Source organism: Manis javanica, chromosome 13 (assembly GCF_040802235.1).
Source record: "Manis javanica isolate MJ-LG chromosome 13, MJ_LKY, whole genome shotgun sequence".
NCBI classification, from domain to species: Eukaryota; Metazoa; Chordata; class Mammalia; order Pholidota; family Manidae; genus Manis; species Manis javanica.
Window position 1 is genome coordinate 92,097,513 of NC_133168.1, and position 20,606 is coordinate 92,118,118.

Sequence of the window (20,606 nt, forward strand, 5' to 3'; positions counted from 1 at the left end):
TTATGTGGGGGATATTCAAATATTTCAGGCCAAGTTACTCCTGGATTTTAGTTTAATTAATCTCACGCAAGAATGCTTATATTACTTTAGAGAATGAATGTGACTGACTTTGCTTACTTGTCTAATATGGAGTTTCAGTAGGGGTTTTATTCCGGAGGCCCTCGCCCTGCTCTGTCTGCACCCACGGTCCCTGCCTCACCAGCACCGAGGCTCCACGGCTTCCCTCCCCAGCTGCCATTCCCTCCTAGTTCCTCCTCCAGGCTTCCCTTCCACACTCCCCAAGCTCTCTGATCCCATGCTCGCACCCCTCTCCCCCCGCCCTCCCAGCCTTCTCCTTCCCCCACCCCTCCCCTGGGCTGGGACTCCTGTTAGGAGGGCGTTGTGCATTCTCCTCGGTTCTTGTCCCCGCAGCAGCAAAGAACTGAGGGGCAGAGACACAGCAGTCAAGTAAAGGTTTTATTTACAGAGAGAAAGTGCACACTCAGAGAGAGGGGAGTGTGGGCTACCTCAGAGAGGGAGGTGCACTGAAAGGGTGGGGGTCCCCCCTTGGAAGGATTTCTCAGGAATGTGACAAAGGGCTAGGGGTGTGGACCTGTGAAGTGGTCTCAAGATGAGACATGAAGTTTTTTATCAGTCCTCCCTCTGCTCGGATTCCCTCCAGGAGAGCAGCTTCCTGGCTGGGCAGCATATCAGTTAAGACTGCCCTCCCCGCCTCCAAGGTGGGCTGTTACTGTATGTTCGCTAAAGACTGTGTTAAGTGTGGATAAAATGAAAGTTCCTGTGGCCAGGATTCTCACCTGGGCCTAGTAGGCTAGCTCACCACTCATGTGGGCAATATGTTGCTATTGACTCTATAGAAAGAGCTCCCACCCAGTGCTCTGGGTGACACGGTGACACGGCTGCGAGGCTGTAGGAGAACAGAGCAGAGGCTGGAGTGGTGGCAGCGCTGAGGTCAGAGGCCCAGAGGATGGCTGTGTGGGATGGCTGTGTAGGCAGGGAGGCCCAGAGGCAGACACGGGCTTACTGTATGCAGACTCGCTCTGATTGGGTGGGATGTTAGTGATCGACCTGCCACTGTGGAAATAAAGTTGGGTATAACCCTTTCACCCCAAGAACGTTTTACTATCATTTCATTGGTCACATTGAATCCGTACTGAACTTGCCCAGGGTTGAAACCCTCTGGCAGGACATTACAAATCTTACTTCTTAACTTCCTGGGTTTTAAAATGCAATCTTAGCTTTAAGATAGAATCTTTCCTGTCTTTACCATGCAGTTTATGGCTGGGCTAGCTTGCTAAGTGAACTGTCCAGTCTGCAAATTACTTGATTAGGGGATGAAGGAGGAAAAACCGCATATAGGTAAAGTTAAAAAAAATCAGCTGGGCCTTTTAGGAGGCTCAAGTAAATCTTACACATGATTACAAACAATTAGCACAATAAAAACACGGACTACTTTCCTTCACCTGGGGAATATTACTGATCTCACTGTGTATAATGCTTAATACAGAGTTCTGATAGGGGCTTTCCTTGCACGTAGTCACACTGCTCTGACTGTAATTACCCTGCCTTGCTTTTTCCAGATGCCCCCACCCTATTGTGTCTAAGCCCAGGGTCCCTGTCTCAAGCTGAGCCTGGGCAGCGATGCAGCCATGGGAGGAGGAGACTTTGCTCGGAGATGGTGAAGATTCAGGCCTCTGCAGAGTCGGGGGGGGGGGGGTGAGGATCTGCACCTCACCTCTGTTGGCCCCCAAGTTCTCTCCTGATGGCCCCTCTGCGACTGTGCCTGTCTTAGGTTGTTCCTCCCTTGAGGAATCTTACCCGTCTCTGGCTAGCCAGCCATCCTCCGGGGCCAATCAGGGCAAAGTGAGGCATGTCGGTGAGAGGCGACATCGGTTTTCTGTCTCCTTGGCTGCTTATGCCTCCGCGGCCTCCGTGCCCAGTACCTGCTTTAGGGATCCCTTGCCAGCCGGCACGGTCCCAGCTCAGGTAATATATTTTGAGGAACTCAGGCCATTTTTTATAACGTAAGATATTTCTTCCGAAACAACACTGTAGAGAAGTTTCAGAAAAAATTTGGTTTGAGAAGGAAGGAGAAAGATCACAGAACCAGCAAACAGGAAGAAAGGTGGTAAGATTGGAAAATCCTCAGGGCAAAACACTGGGCATAGCTGGGAGCTGTACCCTTCTCTCTTTAACTGAAGTTGTAGGTGATGTTGGGTGCTGAGGGAGGCAGACTTCTGAAGGGGGGTTTTCACCCTCATTTTGGGAGCTGACCGCTGTATGATGACGTCTGACCAGCTGTGTGGGGAGCCAGCGAGGACCTGTAACAGACACGACCTCGCCCCCAGATACGCACCGCTGCTGGCATCTAGTTCTTTGCCAGTTTAGGAGTAATAAACTATAAATAACAAAAGACTTGCCATTTACAATGGTTAAAGAGCTGAGGAGAAGTGGATCTACAATAAGACAGTGGATATAAGGATATTTGGAAATATCTGTAATGTAAAATACTGAATAAAGTTTAGCATTATTCCTTTGACAGTGCTTTCCAGGTAAATACAGCTGAGATAAATGTAAGCCAAATTAGCCAAATTTTCCCTAATGAGGAGAAAAAATTCCTCTGGCATGTTCCAGGGGGCCTCTGGAAAATAACAAGAGTTACTTAGAGGTAAGAGCACCTTTCTGAATTTGGTGTTGGTGAGACAAGGGACCGTGGGTTTAGGCAGAGTAGGGTGAGGGCCTCCAGAGAAAAAGCAGAGCAAGATCATTACAGTCAGAACAACGTAACAATGTGCGAAGGAGTCCCTAGCGAAACTCTGTGATAAGCATTACGCAGTCAGTCACACTAACTCTCCAGGGTGAAGATACCAGAGTAGAATATAGACATTCTTCCGTGAAATCAGTTCAAGCTCAAAAGGCCAGGAGCGACTCGGCCTGGAACGTCTGCGTGTTCTGCAGATGAAGAGTCTCTCAGCATAACCTGGGACTTCTCTGTATCAGTTAGATCATGGCACTAAAATTTACCTTAGCTTGCCAAAAGGCCCAGCTTATTTGTCACTGTACCTATATGCTGTGTTTATTTCTCTGATCCTAACCAAGTAATCCGCAACCTGAGCAAAAGATTCATTTAGTAAACAAGCGCTATAAACATCTCAAAAAGTTAAGAAGTAAGATTCTTAACACACTTTAGCAAACAGGCAACCACCCAGCCCACCTTGGGGGCAGGCCAGGCGGTCTTAATTGACATGCTCGCAGAGGGACACTGCTATCCTGAGAAAGAATCACAGCAGCAAATTTCTTCTGTTACTCATCAAAAATGAGCATTCTGGGACCACTTAACAAGTCTGCACCTGTAGCCCTTTACCCCCATTCCTGAAAATCCTCAACTGCGCGTACATCCCCTAGACAACGAGCCAACCACGGACTCTCAGGTCCCCTGCTGGCGTGAGCTAGGAGCTCTGTCCTCTCACCTTGATTCTAAATTAAAGCCTTTAACCTTGTTCTCCTACCTTGAGTGTCTGCGAAGTTCATTCTTTGGCTCGATGAACAAGAACCCCGGCACCAAAGGCACCACGAAAAGGCAGGGACTCGTCCTCCCAGACTGGTCAAAAATTAGATACAGAGCAAAGAAAACTGAGTGTGATTACAGCGCTTTCTCAGTATGCAGAACTAACGGCCGCAGGAGGCTCACACTCCCACGAAAAGCCCGCCAACTGAATCACACCCAGTAAAATAATGAATACCCTCTGTGTGTTCCAGTTGTACTCTTCCTGTCTTCCTCCACCTCTAGTGGAAAGAGCCAAAGTGCGTATTCCCCTATCAGAGGAAGCAAAGCAGGGAATTTCACCTAAACTGAAGGAATCAAATCCCCAGGCACAGCCAAGCACCATGTCAAAGGTCACACCCCACATCTGGCCAAACAAAAATACTATTACTCTATTTGTAGCCCGAATGCATAACTGTAAAATCCAACAGCTACCAGCTGATGGAAGGCGGAAGGGGCATAAAATTCCAGTGTTTAAGCCAACACAGGCACACGGTCCTAGTGCCATTCCAGTTCGTATGCACAATAAACATGCTCCAACACGTCACTATGCTCCTGTCAGCGGCCAGGCGATGTAACTGGTGCAGCTCAGCTGGCTGCTAACTCGCTTCAGGCCAGAGTAACAGAATACCAGCCCGCGGGAACAGGGACACCACACCGGGAGAGGGGAGCCTCTGGGCAAAAGGCAGGTCACAGACGTGAAAGTATGCTTCATAAAATTCAATGTCATTTTTTAAAGTGAGTCCCTGAAAGTCCCAGGAAGCCACCCAGAAACAAGCTTAGTTAGGGCCCGTGACCCAGGGGTGTGGGCGGGGGTGTGGTGGTGTCCCCATTTCCAATCCCAGGGTGCATTCACACAGTTAAGGGGCACAAAGAACTCAGGGCAGGAACCTGCGGGTGCATTTCCTTAGATTCTGAAATACTGTCACACTTCATTTTCTCTCTCAGATTTCATTACTCCTCCTCCCAGACCTCTGCGAATGCTTATTTGAAACACAAATGGGGGCGGGCAGTGTTAACGAGGCCTAACTGGGGGCTCTGAGTGGCCAATTGCACAAGAATCCATCTCAGCTCCTGGTTTCTGAGGCTGTGTGTTTTCCTTTTTCTCTTCTGCTTTTACATACACACAGGTGCAAGTCATGGCTGGCCTAAGAACCAAAGCCAGCAGGGGCTTGTCTTTGCGTAAAGTATCTCCATAATTTTATCACAAGAAGTCAGTAGGATTTTTGGATGAATACAGTCAGCATCTGACAGAACCCAAGAACATGTCCACTATTCAGGGGAATCACACGGCACAATAACCATACGTCTCAGATTTTTTCCTTAAAACTGCAACTTAGAAAGCATGCAAGCTAAAGTTAAGGAATTCTGAAGCTGACTGACTGCCAACAGGCACCCTCCCGCGGTGTAAGGGGAAAAAAGCATTCAGCGTTAAGGCGGCATCATCCCTATCGATGTAACATTTTCTCCATTTTACTTTCTATTTTGTCCCCACGGAAGGTAGTAACTTACCCATTTCCCCCACCTCCCAGCAGGGTGTCTTATAACTAAAATTTTATAGCTATAAACATACTAGTCAAACAGCTTTTTACATTTCTTCAACACTTGTTATTTCTGAAAGGACTAACTGTGAATACATCAATGACTGTGCCTTTTGATACCCCACAATAGCTCTACCTGCCTTAGCCCTTCAGGACACCACGAGCTCCTCGTCAGAAACACTCCCAGTATTTTGAAAACATTCAGTGATGTCTGTCTGCTTGGTATCAACTTCGGGTTTAATCTGTACAAATCCAACGTCCTCTGCGTCTGCTGAAACATCCCCTTATAATCTTCATTCCCATACCGGGCTTAGTCCGTAAAGATGTATTACAATGTAGAAAGCTATCAAGCGTATCGAGTATTTAGCTATGCAACCTTAGACCCGACACGGAAATTTTAAACCATCTTTTAGAGCCAACATAACTTTCCATCAAAACTGCCCTGAATATATTTTAAGGTTGCTAACTTCAACTTCAGAATTCCTCATTTTCCAAAAACAGGAGAATTATGATCAATAACAATCTTTGTTTAAATCACTCTATTCCTAGGATGCTGGTCATGAAAGTTAAGTTTTAAACAGGCCAAGCAAAAAGCTAAATATTTTGTAAATGCCTACTATTCATATCAATTCATATTCATGCCAATTATGTAGCCTGTTCCATATATTACCAAATTCTGTATGTTAGTTTGTAATCCATTTCTTTTTTCACAAACACAAAGATACAATTTCACTGAAAAATTCGGTCTCTAATACACTATTATTTCCCTAATATGTGTAAAGTCCAAGTTCACTGTGACAATAACGTCCCCACCTATGCTTCGACTCTGTGTGTATTTCCTACATCTATCATTCAGTATTTCATACATACTTCCCTACCTGTACTTTGACTTACACATCACTCTGAGAAACTGATGCTTGCCCTATTTTCACACCTTTATGAATGCCAGCCCATCATTCCAAATTTTAAAAATAACACAGACTGAGAGATAGAAAGATGGATGTGCCGATGGACAGATGATCAATCAGGTATAATAACAATATGAAGTAGCAGAAACTAGGTGGTAGGCGTTGGAGTGTTCCATGTGGAATCCTGCCGATTTCACTGAGCATTTGAAAATGTTATGATGAAACCTTGGGAGAACAACCGCCCATTTGCAAGGCCCACCTTACCAGCCACCACAGGACCCCATTTTTCTCCAAGGCATTTAACCCTTCCTACGACCTATCAGTTGTTTATGTGTGCACAACTCATCTCCCGGCAGGATTCACGTTTGAATCATTTTTCTCTCATTCAATTCCATCTATTACATCATCTTGTACACAACGACCATTCAACACATGACAAAAAAAATACTTATGGAAAAAAAAATAGTCACTGTTTATTTTACTAATAAAATTGTTCTCACATAATACAGACAGCTATCATCTGCAATACATAGGAAACTGAACCAGAAAAAACCTGTCTGTATTCCGAGAAAAAAAATGGCCCAACCAAGTATTTGCAATCTAAGATGTTAGAATGATTCAGGGAAGTAGTGAGACGCTGTAGAGTCACTACAGGTTGTCTCCGTGTTGTATCGCCCTCCCCGCTCCCCACCCTGCATTATGTGTGCTGATCCCGATGCCCCTCATTCCCCTTCTCCGTCCCCACCCACACTCCCCAGTCCCTTTCCGTTTGGTAACTGTCAGTCCGTTCTTGGGTTCTGTGAGTCCGTTGTGGTTCCCTCAGTTTTTGCTTTGATCTTATGCCCCACAGATGAGAGAAATCATATGATACTTGTCTTTTTCCGCCAGGCTTATTTCCCCGAGCGTAATACCCTCTGGCTCCGTCCATGTTGTTGTAAATGGTAGGATTCGTTTTCTTCCTATGGCTGAATAATATTCCATTGTGTATATGCACCATCTCTTCTTTATTCATTCATCTACTGATGGACACTTAGGTTGTTTCCATTCCTTGGCTATTGTAAAGAACTCACGTGTTATTAAGTTACTTAATTTTCAAGTGCCTGGAGATTTTCTAGATATCTTTCTAAAGGAACAAAACAGGAGCCGACTAAAAGAACCCAAGCATGGACTGACAGTTACCAAACGGAGTGGGACTGGAGAGGTGGGTGGGAATGGAGAAATAAGGGGGAAAACGGGCATTATGATTAGCACACATAATATAGCGGGGGGACACGAGAAAGGCAGTAAATACAGAGAAGACAAGTAATTACTCTAGCATCTCACTACGCTGATGGACAGTGACTGTAATGGGGTGTGTGGGGAGACTTGATAATGGGGGGAATCTAGTAAGCACATTGTTGCTCATGTGACTGTGTACTAATGACACGGAAATAAATAAATAAACAAATAATAACACGTGGGTCATGTCAAGAAAAATTAGTAAGTACATGAAACAAAATGAGAGCTCCCACCTCACAGGTCTCGCGACCAATGAGCGTGCAGCTTCCCGCGCATCCCCGCCTCCGCGGGAAGGCCGCCGCGGCCAGTGAGCGGGGGGAACAAGGCTCAGGCCCTCCCCCGACTGACAGCACTGGAAGCCAATGAGGGAGCGGTTCGGCGGGGCAGGTAGCCACTGGGCGCGCGCGCAGGAAACGTCTCCGGCGGCTGCGTAGTAGCTGCAGGCGCCGAAGCGGCCGTTTGAAGAGTCAGTAGGTTTGCGAGCTCCGCCTGGCGGAGCTGCCCACGCTGTTCAGTCCGTGCTCCGGTCCGCCGTCCCGTCCGCGCAGCGAGTCCGGCGGAGCCCAGATGGTGGACCGCCGCTGTATTCGATGCGCCTTCCTCCCGGCGCGCAAGCCCAGGCGGCACCGGCGATCGGCCCGGACTTCGAGCCGCCGCCCCGGCCGGACCTGCGCTCGTCCAGCTCTGCCTCCTCCAGCCTTGCACCGTCGTACCTGCTGCGGAGCGTCCAGAGCGGGCCCCGCTTCAGGGATGAAGGCGACAGCGACGGCTCTGCGAGTCGGAAGGTACGCCGCCGCGGGCCCCGGAGGGGGCGCGTGGACCCCAGCCTCCGCCTGCGGGAGCGGCGGACCGGTGAGGGGGCGGCCGTGCGAGGGGCTCGGCGGGCCCGCAGGCCTCGCGGGGCCGGGGGCCGGCCGACGCGGGTGGTGGACTCGCGGGGCCCGGCGTGGGGCCCCGCCGCCGACGTGACACTGCCGCGCGGGCCGGGTTCGCAGGCGGAGGGGGCGGGCCGTGCCGCGCAGACGGGGAGGCCGGCGGGCGTCTTGCCCTGTGCGCCGTTTTCAGTCGGCGGCCTCGGGGGCGAGGGCCGGGCGAGCCGAGGGTCGGTGGGACCCGCGGACGGGCTGCGGGGGAGAGGCCGCCGGACGCAGCGCCTCCAGGATTAACAACTGTTTCCTGAGGCTCCTGTCGTCCCTGTCATTTGGGATTACCGGTGCCGTTTCCTTGCTGGTCATTGGTCTGTTCAGATTTTCTGTTTCTTCCTAGGTCACCCTTGGAAGGTTGCATTTTCCTAGAAAGCTGACCATTTCTTCTAGGTTGTCCTGTTTGTTACTATATAATTTTTCATAGTATTCTCTAATCTTCATATTTCAGTGGTGTCACTAGTGATTTTTCCTTTCTCATTTCCGATTCTGTTCATGTGCGTAGTCTCTTTTTTTGTTGATAAGTCTGGCTAGGAGTTTATCTATTTTGTTTATTTTCTCGAAGAACCAGTTCCTGCTTTCATTCATTCTGTTGTTTTATTCTTCTCAATTTTATTTATTTTTGCTCAAATCATTATTATGTCCCTCCTTCTCCTGACTTTGGGCTTCATTTGTTCATCTTTTTCTAGTTCAGTTAATTGTGAGTTTATACTGTTCATATGGGATTGTTGTTCTTTCTTGAGGTACGCCTACTTCCTTCTTACCACCGCTTTCGCTGAGTCCCACAGATTTTGCGTTGTGTGAATTATTGTGATTATTTCTATCCATGTATTGCTTGATCTCTGTTTTTATTTGGTCATTGATCTACTGGTCATTTAGGAGCATGTTGTTAAGCCTCCATGTGATTGTAGGCCATTTCGTCATCTTTGTGTATTTCATTTCTAGTTTCATACCCTTGTGGTCTGAGAAGCTGGTTGGTACAATTTCAATCTTTTCGAATTTTCTTAGGCTCTTTTTGTGGCCTAGTATATGATCTATTCTTGAAAATCTTCCATGTGCACTTGAGAAGAATGTGTATCCTGCTGCTTTTGAGTGGAGAGTTCTGTAGATGTGTAAGGTCCATCTGTTGTAATGTGTTGTTCACTGCCTCTGTGTCCTTATTTTCTGTCTGGTTGATCTGTTCTTTGGAGTGAGTGGAGTGTTGAGGTCCCCTAAAATGAATGCATTGCATTCTATTTCCCCTTTCAATTCTGTTAGTATTTGTTTCACATATGTAGGTGCTCCTCTGTTGGGTGCCTAGATATTTATAATGGTTATATCCTCTTGTTGGATTGACCCCCTTTTATCATTACATAATATCCGTCCTTGTCTCTTGTGACTTTCTTTGTTCTAAAGTCTATTTTGCTCAATACAAGTACTGCAACACCTGCTTTTTTCTCCCTATTAGTTGCATGAAATATCTTTTTCCATCCCTTCACTCTTAGTCTGTGTATGTCTTTGGGTTTGAAGTGAGTCTCTTGTAGACAGTATATACATGGGTCTTATTTTTTATCCATTCAGTGACTGTGTGTTTTGATTGGTGTATTCAGACCATTTACATTTAGGCTGATTATCGATAGGTATATACTTACTGCCATTGCAGGCTTTAGTTCGTGGTTACCAAAAGGTAAAGGGTACCTTCCTTACTACCTAAGAATCTAGCTTAACTCACTTAAGTATGCTATTACAAAGACAATCTAAAGGTTGTTTTTTTTTTCCCCTCCTCATTCTTTGTATACTAGGTATGGTATTCTGTACTCTTTGTATGTCCCTCTTTATTACCTCTGGTGACAGCTATTTAACCTTAGGAACACTTCCATCTATAGCAGTCCCTGCAAAATACACTGTAGAGATGGGTGGTGCGAGCTAAATTTTCTCAGCTTTTGCTTGTCTGGAAATTGTTTAATCCCTCCTTAAAATTTAAATGATAATAGTTTCTATTTTTATTTTTTATTCAGTTGTTATAATTTTTTGTATGATTAATCTACAATTACATGAGCAACATTATGTTTACTAGACTCCCTCGATCGTCAAGTGACCCCCACTTACCGTTTATAATCAGTGTCGATCAGTGTAGTAACATGCTATAGAATCACTACTTGTCTTGTCTGTGTTGTACAGCCCACCTAATGCCCCCCCCCGACATTATGTCTCCTAAAAGCAATGCCCCTTTTTTCCTGCTTAACCCTCCCTTCCCACAACCATCCTCCCCAGTCCCTTTCCCTTTGGTAACTGTTAGTCCATTCTTGGTCTCTGTGATTCTGCTGCTGTTTTGTTCCTTCAGTTTTTCTTTTGTTCTTATACTCCACATATGAGTGAAATCATTTGGTGCTTGCCTCTCTCTGACTGGCTTATTTCACTGAGCATAATACCCTCTAGCTCCATCCATGTTGTTGTAAAGGGCAGGATTTGTTTTCTTCTTATGGCTGGATAATATTCCATTGTGTATATGTACCGCATGTTCTTTAGCCGTTCATCTACTGATGGGACACTTAGGTTGCTTCCATTTCTTGGCTATTGTAAATAGTGCTGTGATAAACATAGGGGTGCATCTGTCTTTTTCAAACTGGCTGCTGCATTCTTAGGGTAAATTCCTAGAGGTGGATTGTTGAGTATTTATGCATGTATGTTTGTCAGCGATATTGTTCTGTAACTTTCTTTTTTTGTGGTGTCTTTGCCTGGTTTTGGTATTAAGGTGATGCTGGGCCTCATAGAATGAGTTTGGAAGTATTGCTGGTTCTTCTACTTTTTGGAAAAGTTTAAGGACGATGACTATTAGATCTTCAGTACATGTTTGATTAAAGTCAGCAGTGCAGTCATCTGGTTCAGGTGTTTTCTTCTTAGGTAGTTTTTTGATTACCAGTTCAATTTTGTTCCTAGTCATTGGTCTGTTCAGATTTTCTGTTCTTTCTGGGTTAGCCTTGGAGGGTTGCATTTTTCTAGAAAGTTGTCCATTTCTTGTAGGTTATCCAGTGTGTTGGCATATAATTTTTCATGGTATTCTCTCCTAATTCTTTGTGTTTCTGTAGTGATTTTTCCTTTCTCATTTCTGATTCTGTTTGTGTGTGCAGGCTCTCTTTTTTTCTTGATTAGTCTGGCTAGGGGTTTATCAATTTTGTATATTTTCTCGAAGAATCAGCTTCTGCTTTCATCGATTCTTTGTATTGTTTCATTCTCCTCAGTTTTATTTATTTCTGGTCCAATCTTTATTGTGTTCCTCCACCTGCTGACTATGGGCCCCATTTGCTCTTCTTTTTCTTGTTGTGATAGTTTTCAGTTTAGACTGTTCATATGGGATTGTTCTTCTCTCCTGAGGGAGACCTGTATTGCAATATACTTCCCTCTTAGCACCGCCTTGTCTGTGTCCCACCAATTTTGCGTAGTTCAATTTTTATTGTTGTCATTTGTCTCCATATATTGCTTGATCTCTGTTTTTATTCGGTCATTGATCCGTTGGTTGTTTAGGAGCATGTTGTGAATCCGCCATGCGGTGGTAGGCTTTTTCATTTTATTTGTGTGATTTATTTCTAGTTTTATACCCTTGTGGTGTGAGAAGCTGCATCGTTTTTGGGGGCTCGTCCGGGATAACTTCGGAGGTGAGTATAGGCATCCGAGCCTGCCTTTTCTTTCACTGTCCTTATAGAAGGAAGCCGTCTATGGACCACAACATCGGGCGCTCGTCAGCCACTTAAGTGGGACTAGCCCGGCTGCCGATCTCAAAGTCTCGAGCGCCAGGTTCCCCTGCGTCTCCCTCAGTGGATCCCCCGTCTCCCTTGGGAGCCGGGAAAGTCACCTGAGTGGAGGCCAGGATTCCCCTTCAGAGGCATCTCCCTGGATGCGAGGGACTGAGGAAGGCCGTGGGCACCTGCGAGAGTCTCGGCTGAGGCTGCGCTTCAGCGGCTTCTCAAAGGCCCGCGTGTCTGGAATCAGACCCCGACAGCCCGACTGGGTATCCACGAGGAGTGTCTCTCTTTCTGTCTGCCTGACTTCCAGCCTGCTTCTCCGGGCCGCCCCAGCCTCTGGGTGAGGCAAGGGTGCTGTTTACTTCCTTTACTCACTCGATGTGTGCCTCTAACTTCGTCAGTGCCACGGACCCCGATGCTCAGCACCGCAAGGTAGGAGATCCATGTAGGGTGGGCTTTCCGGACTGGGGTTCCCTTCAAGGCAGTGAGGGATCTTCTGTCATTGTGAGGCGCGAGGAATAAGGCCCAGGGTGACCCTTTCTCTGTGTCCTGCTTCAGACCCACGGCAGATGCAGCTGGCTCCACAGACACGGGGAGGGCCGGCATGGTGGCTAGAGCCCGTCCAGGAGCTCCCTGAGACCCCTGTGCTGGAGCGACAGCCGGTGTCACCTGCATCAGCCCCTGCAGAGCCAGAGGATGTCCCAGCAGTGGCCTTAGCCCCCCTGGCAGGCCCTGAGCTGGAGCCCCAGGAGCCCACAGCAGAGCCTAGCAGGTCAGTCATCTTTGGAATCCCATGGGCGGCCTGACAACTGGGGACTTCCTATTCGGGAGGATGGGAGAGGATGGGGTCCCAGGACAAACACGCAGGGTCAGGAAGGAGGACGGGCAGGTGCCTGGACAGGCAGGGGAGGGCACAGTTGCCAGGCCCACACAAGGGTGGACCCGGAGGGCAGTGTGGCTGGAAGGACCAGGCTTCTCACTCTGCCACCCCCCGGCCTTACCCCAGCCCCAGGATTGGATGGGCTAGGCGCCTTGCCTGGGAGCCCGAGCATGTGCCCTGCGCCATCGATGCCAGCCAGCTTTCATCCACCCTGGTGGGCCGAGTCCTCCACCACTTGGTCCAGGAGGAGCACTTGGGGCCCACGGTGGCAGAGTTGGAAGGTGAGGGGCTGCGGCCAGAGGACCATGTAGGGTGGGCTTCCCGGACTGGGGTTCCCTTCAAGGCAGTGTGGGCTCTTCTGTGATTATAAGGCGCGGGGAATCAGCCCCGGGGTGACCCTTTCTCTGTGTCCTCGTCCAGACCTACGGCAGATGCACCTGGCTCCAGAGACACGGGGAGGGCCGACTTCATGGCTAGAGCCCGTCCAGGAGCTCCCTGAGACCCCTGTGCTGGAGCGACGGCCAGTGTCACCTGCTTCAGCCCCTGCAGAGCCGGAGGATGTCCCAGCAGAGGCCTCAGCCCAGGGGCCAGGCCCTGAGCTGGAGCCCCATGAGCCTTCGGGCCTGGGGCCCAGGGCACTCGCTAGAATGGCACCAGGCGTGGCAGAGCCAGTTCCAGATCCAGAGCCCACCAGCCCCAGTGCTGCGAGCCCCTGGGATATTACAGGAGTGGTCTCAGGCCCCGAACTGGAGCCCCATGAGTCCTCGGGCACGGGGCCCATGGCACCTGCAGGAATGGCACAGGGCCGGGCAGAGCCACAGGTGGTCCTGGAGCCCACCAGCCCCTGTACCGTGAGCACCCGGGATTTGCCGAAGGAGGAGGAGCAGACCATCCTGGCATTTGCCCCACGCCTGGTGGCCGAGCAGCTGACCCTGATGTGTGCGGTGAGCGGAGCAGGATCTCAGGGTCGGGGGTGGGCTTTCCCTGTGTCACGGGCTGCCCCAGACCTGCCATTCCGACGTGGACTCCTGTGATCTGGGCACATGTCCCAGCTTCCCCACGGATTCAGCATGTGCCCTGGGAGACTCTCCTCACCCCTATGCCCTTACTGACCACATGGGGACAGTATGGCTGGCCCTTAGGGATCCTTACAGACCAATGAGAAGGAGCGGAGGGAAGGTGTGCAGAGCCTGGCTGGGCTGGGAGGGGCAGGGCAGGGGAGGGGTGCTCAGGGAGGTGCTGCCAGGGCCTTAGGTCCTCGGGCCATTGGCCTGGCAGGCTCCTATGGCCTCCGCACTTCAGAGGCCCCTGCCATGGACCTGACTGCGTGGGAGACACAGACACCAACAAAGGCCCTGGGTGGAGTTGTTTCAGGGGAAACTGCACCTGAGTGGGGATCGGGATCCACGGGGTGGCAGCATGAGAGGCAGATGCCCCAGGATGGCAGGGTGAGCTGCCTTGTGCCTCAGGGAAGACGTGAGTGAGGGTGCCTGTGAGCAAAGCCCCTCTGTGTCCCATCACTCTGGGGTCCTGTGCATCTGGTCCTGGGCGCCTCAGTGGACGGGGTCTGAAGTCTGGATGGCCACAAGGCTCACAGCACATCCCCAGCTGCCTGTGCCCCAGCTCTGACCAGTGACCCAGCCTGGGAACAGGGGCACCAGGGGCACAGCTGGATGACACCTCTTGTCATCCCCAGGAGCTGTACAGTAGGGTTGAACGTGGTGAATGCAAGGTCTATGTAGAGAGACATCCACTGAGGGAATCCATTGTACTCCTGAACCCCAACATCCTTAACGTCATCAAGCACTTTGGTACCACGTTTCATTTTGTCATCTCCTCCTGCCTCGGGGGCCCGAGCACGACAGCCCAGGACAGGGCCCGAGTGGTGGAGTTCTGGATCCAGGTGGCCAAGGTCTGTCATGGGACGGCCCCCGGGGTCCCCTCCTTTGCCAGCTCTCAGGATGGGTGCCTGTGGACCTGGACTAGCAGGCCCCGGGGGTGGGACAGCCATCCCTGGACCCTTCCTTGGGTTGAGCCACAGTCCTCCACCCAGGAGGGCTGCTCAGCAGGTACCAGGTGTGCTGGGCTCCCTGGGTGTCTATCTTCCTAAGGACAGGAGTTCATAGGGGGATAGAGCAGAGAAGCAGGCCACGCTCTCAGCTCTGTCTTCCCTCCCAGGAGTGTCTGGCTCTCAGAAATTTCGGGTCCTTCCGTGCCATCATCGTCGCCCTGCAGCACCCTCATGTACGTCGCCTGGAGAACACCTGGGGACATGTTTCCTGGTGGGTAGTCCTGTCCCTGGGACCGGGGCACCTGAGTGGACAGGGACACGCCTACATCTTGCGGTGTCCCTCAGTGTGCTGAGACTTCCTGGGAGGTGGCAGAGCATAGGGGCGGGGATGGCGGGCTCTTCTGGCTCCCTGTGGGTTAGGCCAGGGGTACCCGTGCAGGAATCAGTTTCCTCCAATGTCAGGTGTGGGGTGAAGCCCATTGGAGATCTGGAGCTTGTGCTCTGCAGCAGGAGGTCTCTGCCCCAAGGACAGCGACCTGGCCCAAAGCAGATTCGCCCCCGGGAGAACAGGGAATGGAGGCCCTGGGTGGAAACATGAAGCCCCCTCTGCAGGCCACAGATTTCCAGGGCTCAGGGCCGTGGTGGGAAGCCTCCTGTGGGCTAGTGGGCCTTCTAGGATCCCTGGGAAAAGGGGTCGGCCCCGAGACTCTCCGCCTGCTGGCCGCATGTGTCCCTCCTCCTCTCCCCTCCCCGTAGGAAGAGCTCCTGGATCTACAGAAAACTTAAAAAGAGGAACAAGGGGCTTAAAGGGAAGCAGCTCCTCGAGGTAAATGGGGGCTGGATGTCTGGAAGGGAGGGGTTCTTGGGGCAAATCCTCTGCTGCGCTGCGGCACAGCTTTGGGAAAGACTCGAGGAGTGCGGGGTGTGCAGGGGAAGTTGATAGGGAAAGTAGGGTCCCCCAGGCCCATGAGGGCCTCGTCTGTCTCCCTCCCTTGTTCTACTTGACTGCGGGCCTGACATCCACTGAGGACCCAGGGGACAGTCCCCCGGTCAGGGCTGGGGCTGGTGTGGCGTCGGCAGCAGGGTTGGGGCCTGTGGCTGAGCAAGGTCGGCTTCTCCCCTGGGTCCCCTGAGCCTGTCATGACCCCTCTGTGGCCTCAGGCTCCCCATGTGTACATGGAGGGTTGCCGTCAGCCTGGCGGGCGGGCCTCCCAGGTGAGCAAGGGTTCAGAGACCACAAGAAGTGCTTCAGCTTTGTGCACCCCCCTGGTCATGTGAGGGGAGCCGTGCTGATTGCCGGGTGACAGTGAGTGCTCAGGGCACCCTGGGAGGCAGAGGGGCCTCCCCTGACCCTCTCATGGCGGTGTCCATGGCCCAAGGACCCGCATGAGTATGAGTGTGTGCCGGAGGTGGGGTTGCTCTGGGCTGAGAGCCTGCTGGAGGTGGGGATAGCGTAGGTGCCAGGGGGCTCGGGCAAGGCATCCATCCACCACGGTCTGGCTGTGGGAGGCACGTGGGAGGGGAGCATGAGCACCTGAGTGTCGTGCACCTTGCAGGACGCGAGGGCCATAGTGAGGAAATGGCACCAGTCCCCCAGGGCATCCCAGGATATGAAGAAGCAGGTGAGAGTGGGGTGGCCAGGGTCAGGGCGGTGGGGTGACCTTGCACCTGCTCCTGGTCCCACCAGCTCTGAACTGCCAGCTCTGGTGTGACCAGAAGGGGGGCGAGAGCAGCTGGGTACAGGGGGAAGTTGGAGGACAGGTGCCGGGCCCACAGGTCCTGGGAATGGCCAAAAGCCAGCCCTGGGAGGGCCCGGGAGGGGAGAGCAGGGCGAAGGGAAGGGGGGAGGCCGCACAGGGTGGTCCAAGGGAGCTGGGGGCTGCGGGTGTGGGGTTCAGGGGAGGCTCTGTGGGCGCCCCTGAGGCAGGTGGGGACTCATCACCTCCCCACCCCGGTCGCACAGGGCATGATCCCGCCGCTCGCACTGATCCTGTACGATGCCTTAGAGAAACAACAGGAACATCATGTGGATGTGAGTGACCCGGCAGGGCTCAGGGGGGCAGGATGGTGGGGTTTAGCGAGGAGAGAGCCCCCAGTGAGCCCGAACCTCTCCGCACCAGTCACCCCCTCCTGAGTCCCCCCTCTACCCCAGGACCTGGGCTTCTTGGAGAGGACTGCCAGAAGGGCCCACCTAAGCCCCGGTCCTGGCCCCAGGGCAGGCGGGGCTGAGGGCTCCAGGGGGAAGCCTGTGGGCAGGACTGGTCTCCCCGTCAGGCCCTGCCCAGGGGGAGGGATGCTGCTCCTTCAGAGCAGGAAGCACATCGGGGGCTGGCAGTGCCTTCCCGCCTGAGGCCTCAGCTCCCCAATGCAGTTCCCGCTTCTCGGTAGCCCCGAGCCCAGGCCAGGCCCGGGTGCTGTTTCTGGGCAGGCCTGCCCCTTGGAGAGCCCTGGCGGTCCTCCACCTTGAGAAAGGGTGGGGACGTACCGGCCTCATTCTGGGCTCAGGGGGCTGTTTCAATGTACTTTTGCCACCTTGCTGCCTTCCAGGGTGATGGTATAAAATAGAGAGTTGAGTGCCCAGTCATGAAAGGTGAGGGATGTAGTCAAGACCCCCTGGACAGGACCTTGTCTGGGCCATCCCCTGGGTCTAACGTGTGTTGAGAGTTAAGACACGGAGAGCTCAGGAGACTAAAGGCTTTGTAAGGTGGGGGATTGGGAGGCATCAAGGCCACCTTCCTGGAGGAGGAGCTGGAGACCCAACAGTGGGAACAGGCAAGGCTGGATGGCATTGGAAGGAAGGCAGGTTTCTGTGAGCATAGATTTGGGATCATCCCAGTGCCCCACTCCTCACCCCCCTCCTCGTCTGCATCCTGTCCTTCCTCTGCCCCAGGTCACTGACTTTGTAGTGGAGCTCCTCACATACAAGTTCCTGGCCAGGCAGTATGACCTGGAGCCCAAGGAGCACTTCCTGTCCTTTTTCCGGAGAGTGAAGCTCCTGCATGAGGACCAGAGGTGAGGCTGCCAGGAGTGGGGTGTGGGCTGTATCTGCCGGCAGGCTCTGGGGGAAGGGTCCCCTGCCATGGGGCTCCAGGGGCTCACAGGTGTCCCTCTGTCCTGCAGCTACGGCCTGTCCTGCCAGCTGGAGCCCCCAGGTCAGAGGGCAGGCAGAAAAGGACTGTTTAAGTGCTTCAGGTCCCTCAGGATTTAAACTTATGGGCCAGGGCCAGGTGAGTTTCTGGGCTGGGGCAATCAGCAGGGGGTGGGCTGTTCCCCAGCCTCAGGGAAGCTTTGGGCCATGCACGGTGTGGGGGCGTCCTAAAGACCGGTGCGGCTGCAATCCCGCTCCACTGCCGATCGGTTGTGCCAGACTGAAGGGTGGTTCCCGGCCCCCTCTGGGACCCAGTTTCCTCCTCTGTGAGTAGGTGACGCTCAGAAGCCTTCCCGTAACAGGGACTCCCTGGGTGCTGGTGATTGACAGGACCCTCTGCACAGGGCCTGGAGCCCAGAGGGCAGTGGGGACGGGGTGGAAGCAGGATAATGGGGGGAACCCGGGATAACCTGTCTCTTCTGCTCACCCGCGTGGCCCTGTAGCTGCTGTCATCGGGCCCTCGGCCCTGCTGGTGTCCTGGCTGCATGTGGAGGAGACCTTCTTCCCCTTCGGGCAGGCGGCACCTGGCGCCCCAGGACCCCAGCCTGCCTGCTGCTCCTCCTCCTCCCGCTGCTCATCCCGAGCCTCTGCCGGGGCAGCTGCTCTGGCACCTCCTCCGTCGGCAGACTCGGGCAGCTCCCCAGGCTGCCGCTGCATCCTCAAGGACCCGTATGTAGCTGCGGCGCACCTGGCCACCTTCGTGCTGTGTCGTCCCCTCTGCTTCTGGCCCGTTGGACAGAGGTGAGCCGCCCCACCGTGTGGAGGATGTTCCCCTTCGTACAGGTGGCCTCCCGCCATGACACCAACTTGTCCCTGGGCGCCGTCAGCCACTGAGTCATAGCCACAGGGTTCCAGGAACAGGTGGGTGTTGTTCTCACGAGGCCCGGCCTTTCCCAGGATGGAAATAGACTCAGCGCAGTGCTGCGAGGGACCATGGCCTCCTGATGCCCAGCGGAGGCATCCGAGGATGCAGGGGTGGCCGACTGTCACAGGGTACCGGGACTTGCTTACAGGGGAGCTCCCTGTACAACTTCCTCCCCTCATCCCTGAGAAATAGCCTCCCCAGGTGCAGTGTGCTCTGGGTGTTGTCTCTGAGGTTTATGGTTCCTGGGGGTTGGGGTCATCCCTGTGCAGAATATAATAAATGCTGAACGGATTGCCACCACACTGCTCTTTCTTCTGAAAGCTCTGCCCCTCCTGCGGACATCCTGTGCCCCAGCCCACCCCACCCCAGCCTCAAACTCTCTGACGCATGGGGGCCCTGACCTCTGCCAGGTTGTCCTCCATGCTCTGTCCTCCCCCCATAAGGTGCTGAGGAAGAACAGGGCGCTCCAAGCCCCAGGCTGGCACAACTCAGCAACACGGGGGAGGGCTGTTCAAACAGAAACTGAACCTTATTTCCTGTCACCTGTAGATTATGATCAGACACCAAATCTTGTTCATTAGAAACCCCAGGGTGTCTCTTCACATCTTGAACACCACTGCAGATGTACCCAAGTAGATCCCAGGGCTGCAGTGCGCCAGTCTAGCACTGTCCCATTTAATGAGGCACAGCTGCTCCACACATTCCAGAAAATTCCTTTGCGAAAAACTTTGAACTTGGTCTCTCAAAGCACCTCCAAGAGGTGCATGCCTTCCACTGGGGGGGCTTTGTCTGAGCCCACTTTCTCCATGCTTTACACCTCAGAGCACCCCCCAAAGCTCCCGGGTTCCCAGTCCTCCCCCATAGTGCCCCTCAGCCTCCCATCCCCAAACCAGGCTGGTCTGAGTCCCCTGGTGTCCTCCTCCTGGGTCCTGGCTGAGTGGCCTGATGTCTGTGACAAATGGCTGGGGAGGCTGAGCCGAGGCACTTGGCTCTGAATCTCCCCACACGCTCCCCCAGGACTCTCAGGATGTGTTCACCCTCCCAGGAGGGGAGGCCTGGCCTGGAGGAGAGCTCCAGGATCAGCACAAACACCCCCTTGGGGGGTTCCAGGAGGGAGAGACTCTCCAGGCCTTATGCTGCAGGTGGAGCCCCAGATTGGGACTGGGGAAGCAGACGTGGGCCCTCCTGACAGCCTCAGGTGACCAGGTGACAGGAGGTAAAATCTGGACACGCAGGCCACCCCTACCTCCTTCCCCTGGCCCTGCGCACAGCACCCTCAGAGCCATCTGCCTACATGGTGGTCCCAGGGATGACCTCAGGCTCCCCAGCCACATAGGGAGGTAGGTTTGGGCAGGAGAAGGGCAGGCGGGTACCTGGCAGGGCTGTGGCACAGGTCAGACCTGTCATCCTGCACGGCCCACCAGTCTCAAGCTGACACAGAAGAGCTTCTGGGCCCTAAAACAAAGCAGCAGCCCTGGGCCTGCTGGGTGGTCACTGGACCAGCGGTCCATCCTCCCCCGGTGTGTGCAGGGGCCGCAAGCGCAACACAGCCTGGGCTGCTGGTGCTGGGACACCAGGCTCACATGGCTGTGGGCTGCAGCGCACCTTCCCCACCCGGCGTGTTCTGGGGAGTTGGCAGGGCCCTCTGGCCCGTGGTGTGCTACTGTGCACCCAGGCACAGGCTCTAGGGGCTCCCAGTCTTCGGTCCCTTCAGAGAAGCTGATGATGGAGTTCTTGTTCACAGGCTCACAGAATGAACTTTGCAAACACTCAAGGTAGGAGAGCA

General features: G+C 53.0%; 1 protein-coding gene across 3 annotated transcripts; it reads left to right on the forward strand.

Annotated features, from left to right (window-relative positions):
- The first annotated feature begins 7,529 nt into the window (after window positions 1–7,529).
- On the forward strand, window positions 7,530–19,136 carry LOC140845797 (uncharacterized). 3 transcript variants are annotated; one of them, XR_012124707.1, is made up of 14 exons: window positions 7,530–8,056; window positions 11,765–11,829; window positions 12,475–12,688; window positions 12,923–13,077; window positions 13,217–13,740; window positions 14,493–14,708; window positions 14,975–15,078; window positions 15,564–15,633; window positions 16,364–16,429; window positions 16,771–16,839; window positions 17,698–17,819; window positions 17,928–18,034; window positions 18,399–18,696; window positions 18,853–19,136. XR_012124707.1 is itself a non-coding variant. In XM_073220872.1 (13 exons), the coding sequence occupies exons 1-12, from the start codon at window positions 7,839–7,841 to the stop codon at window positions 18,013–18,015; spliced, it is 1,911 nt and encodes a 636-aa protein (XP_073076973.1). In that variant the 5' UTR covers window positions 7,530–7,838; the 3' UTR covers window positions 18,016–18,034; window positions 18,399–19,136. The 3 variants fall into 3 exon arrangements, 2 of the variants coding, with proteins under 2 accessions (XP_073076973.1, XP_073076974.1); XM_073220872.1 differs by having other exon boundaries at window positions 18,399–19,136; XM_073220873.1 differs by having other exon boundaries at window positions 7,928–8,056; window positions 11,765–12,348; window positions 18,399–19,136.
- Window positions 19,137–20,606: the final 1,470 nt, after the last annotated feature.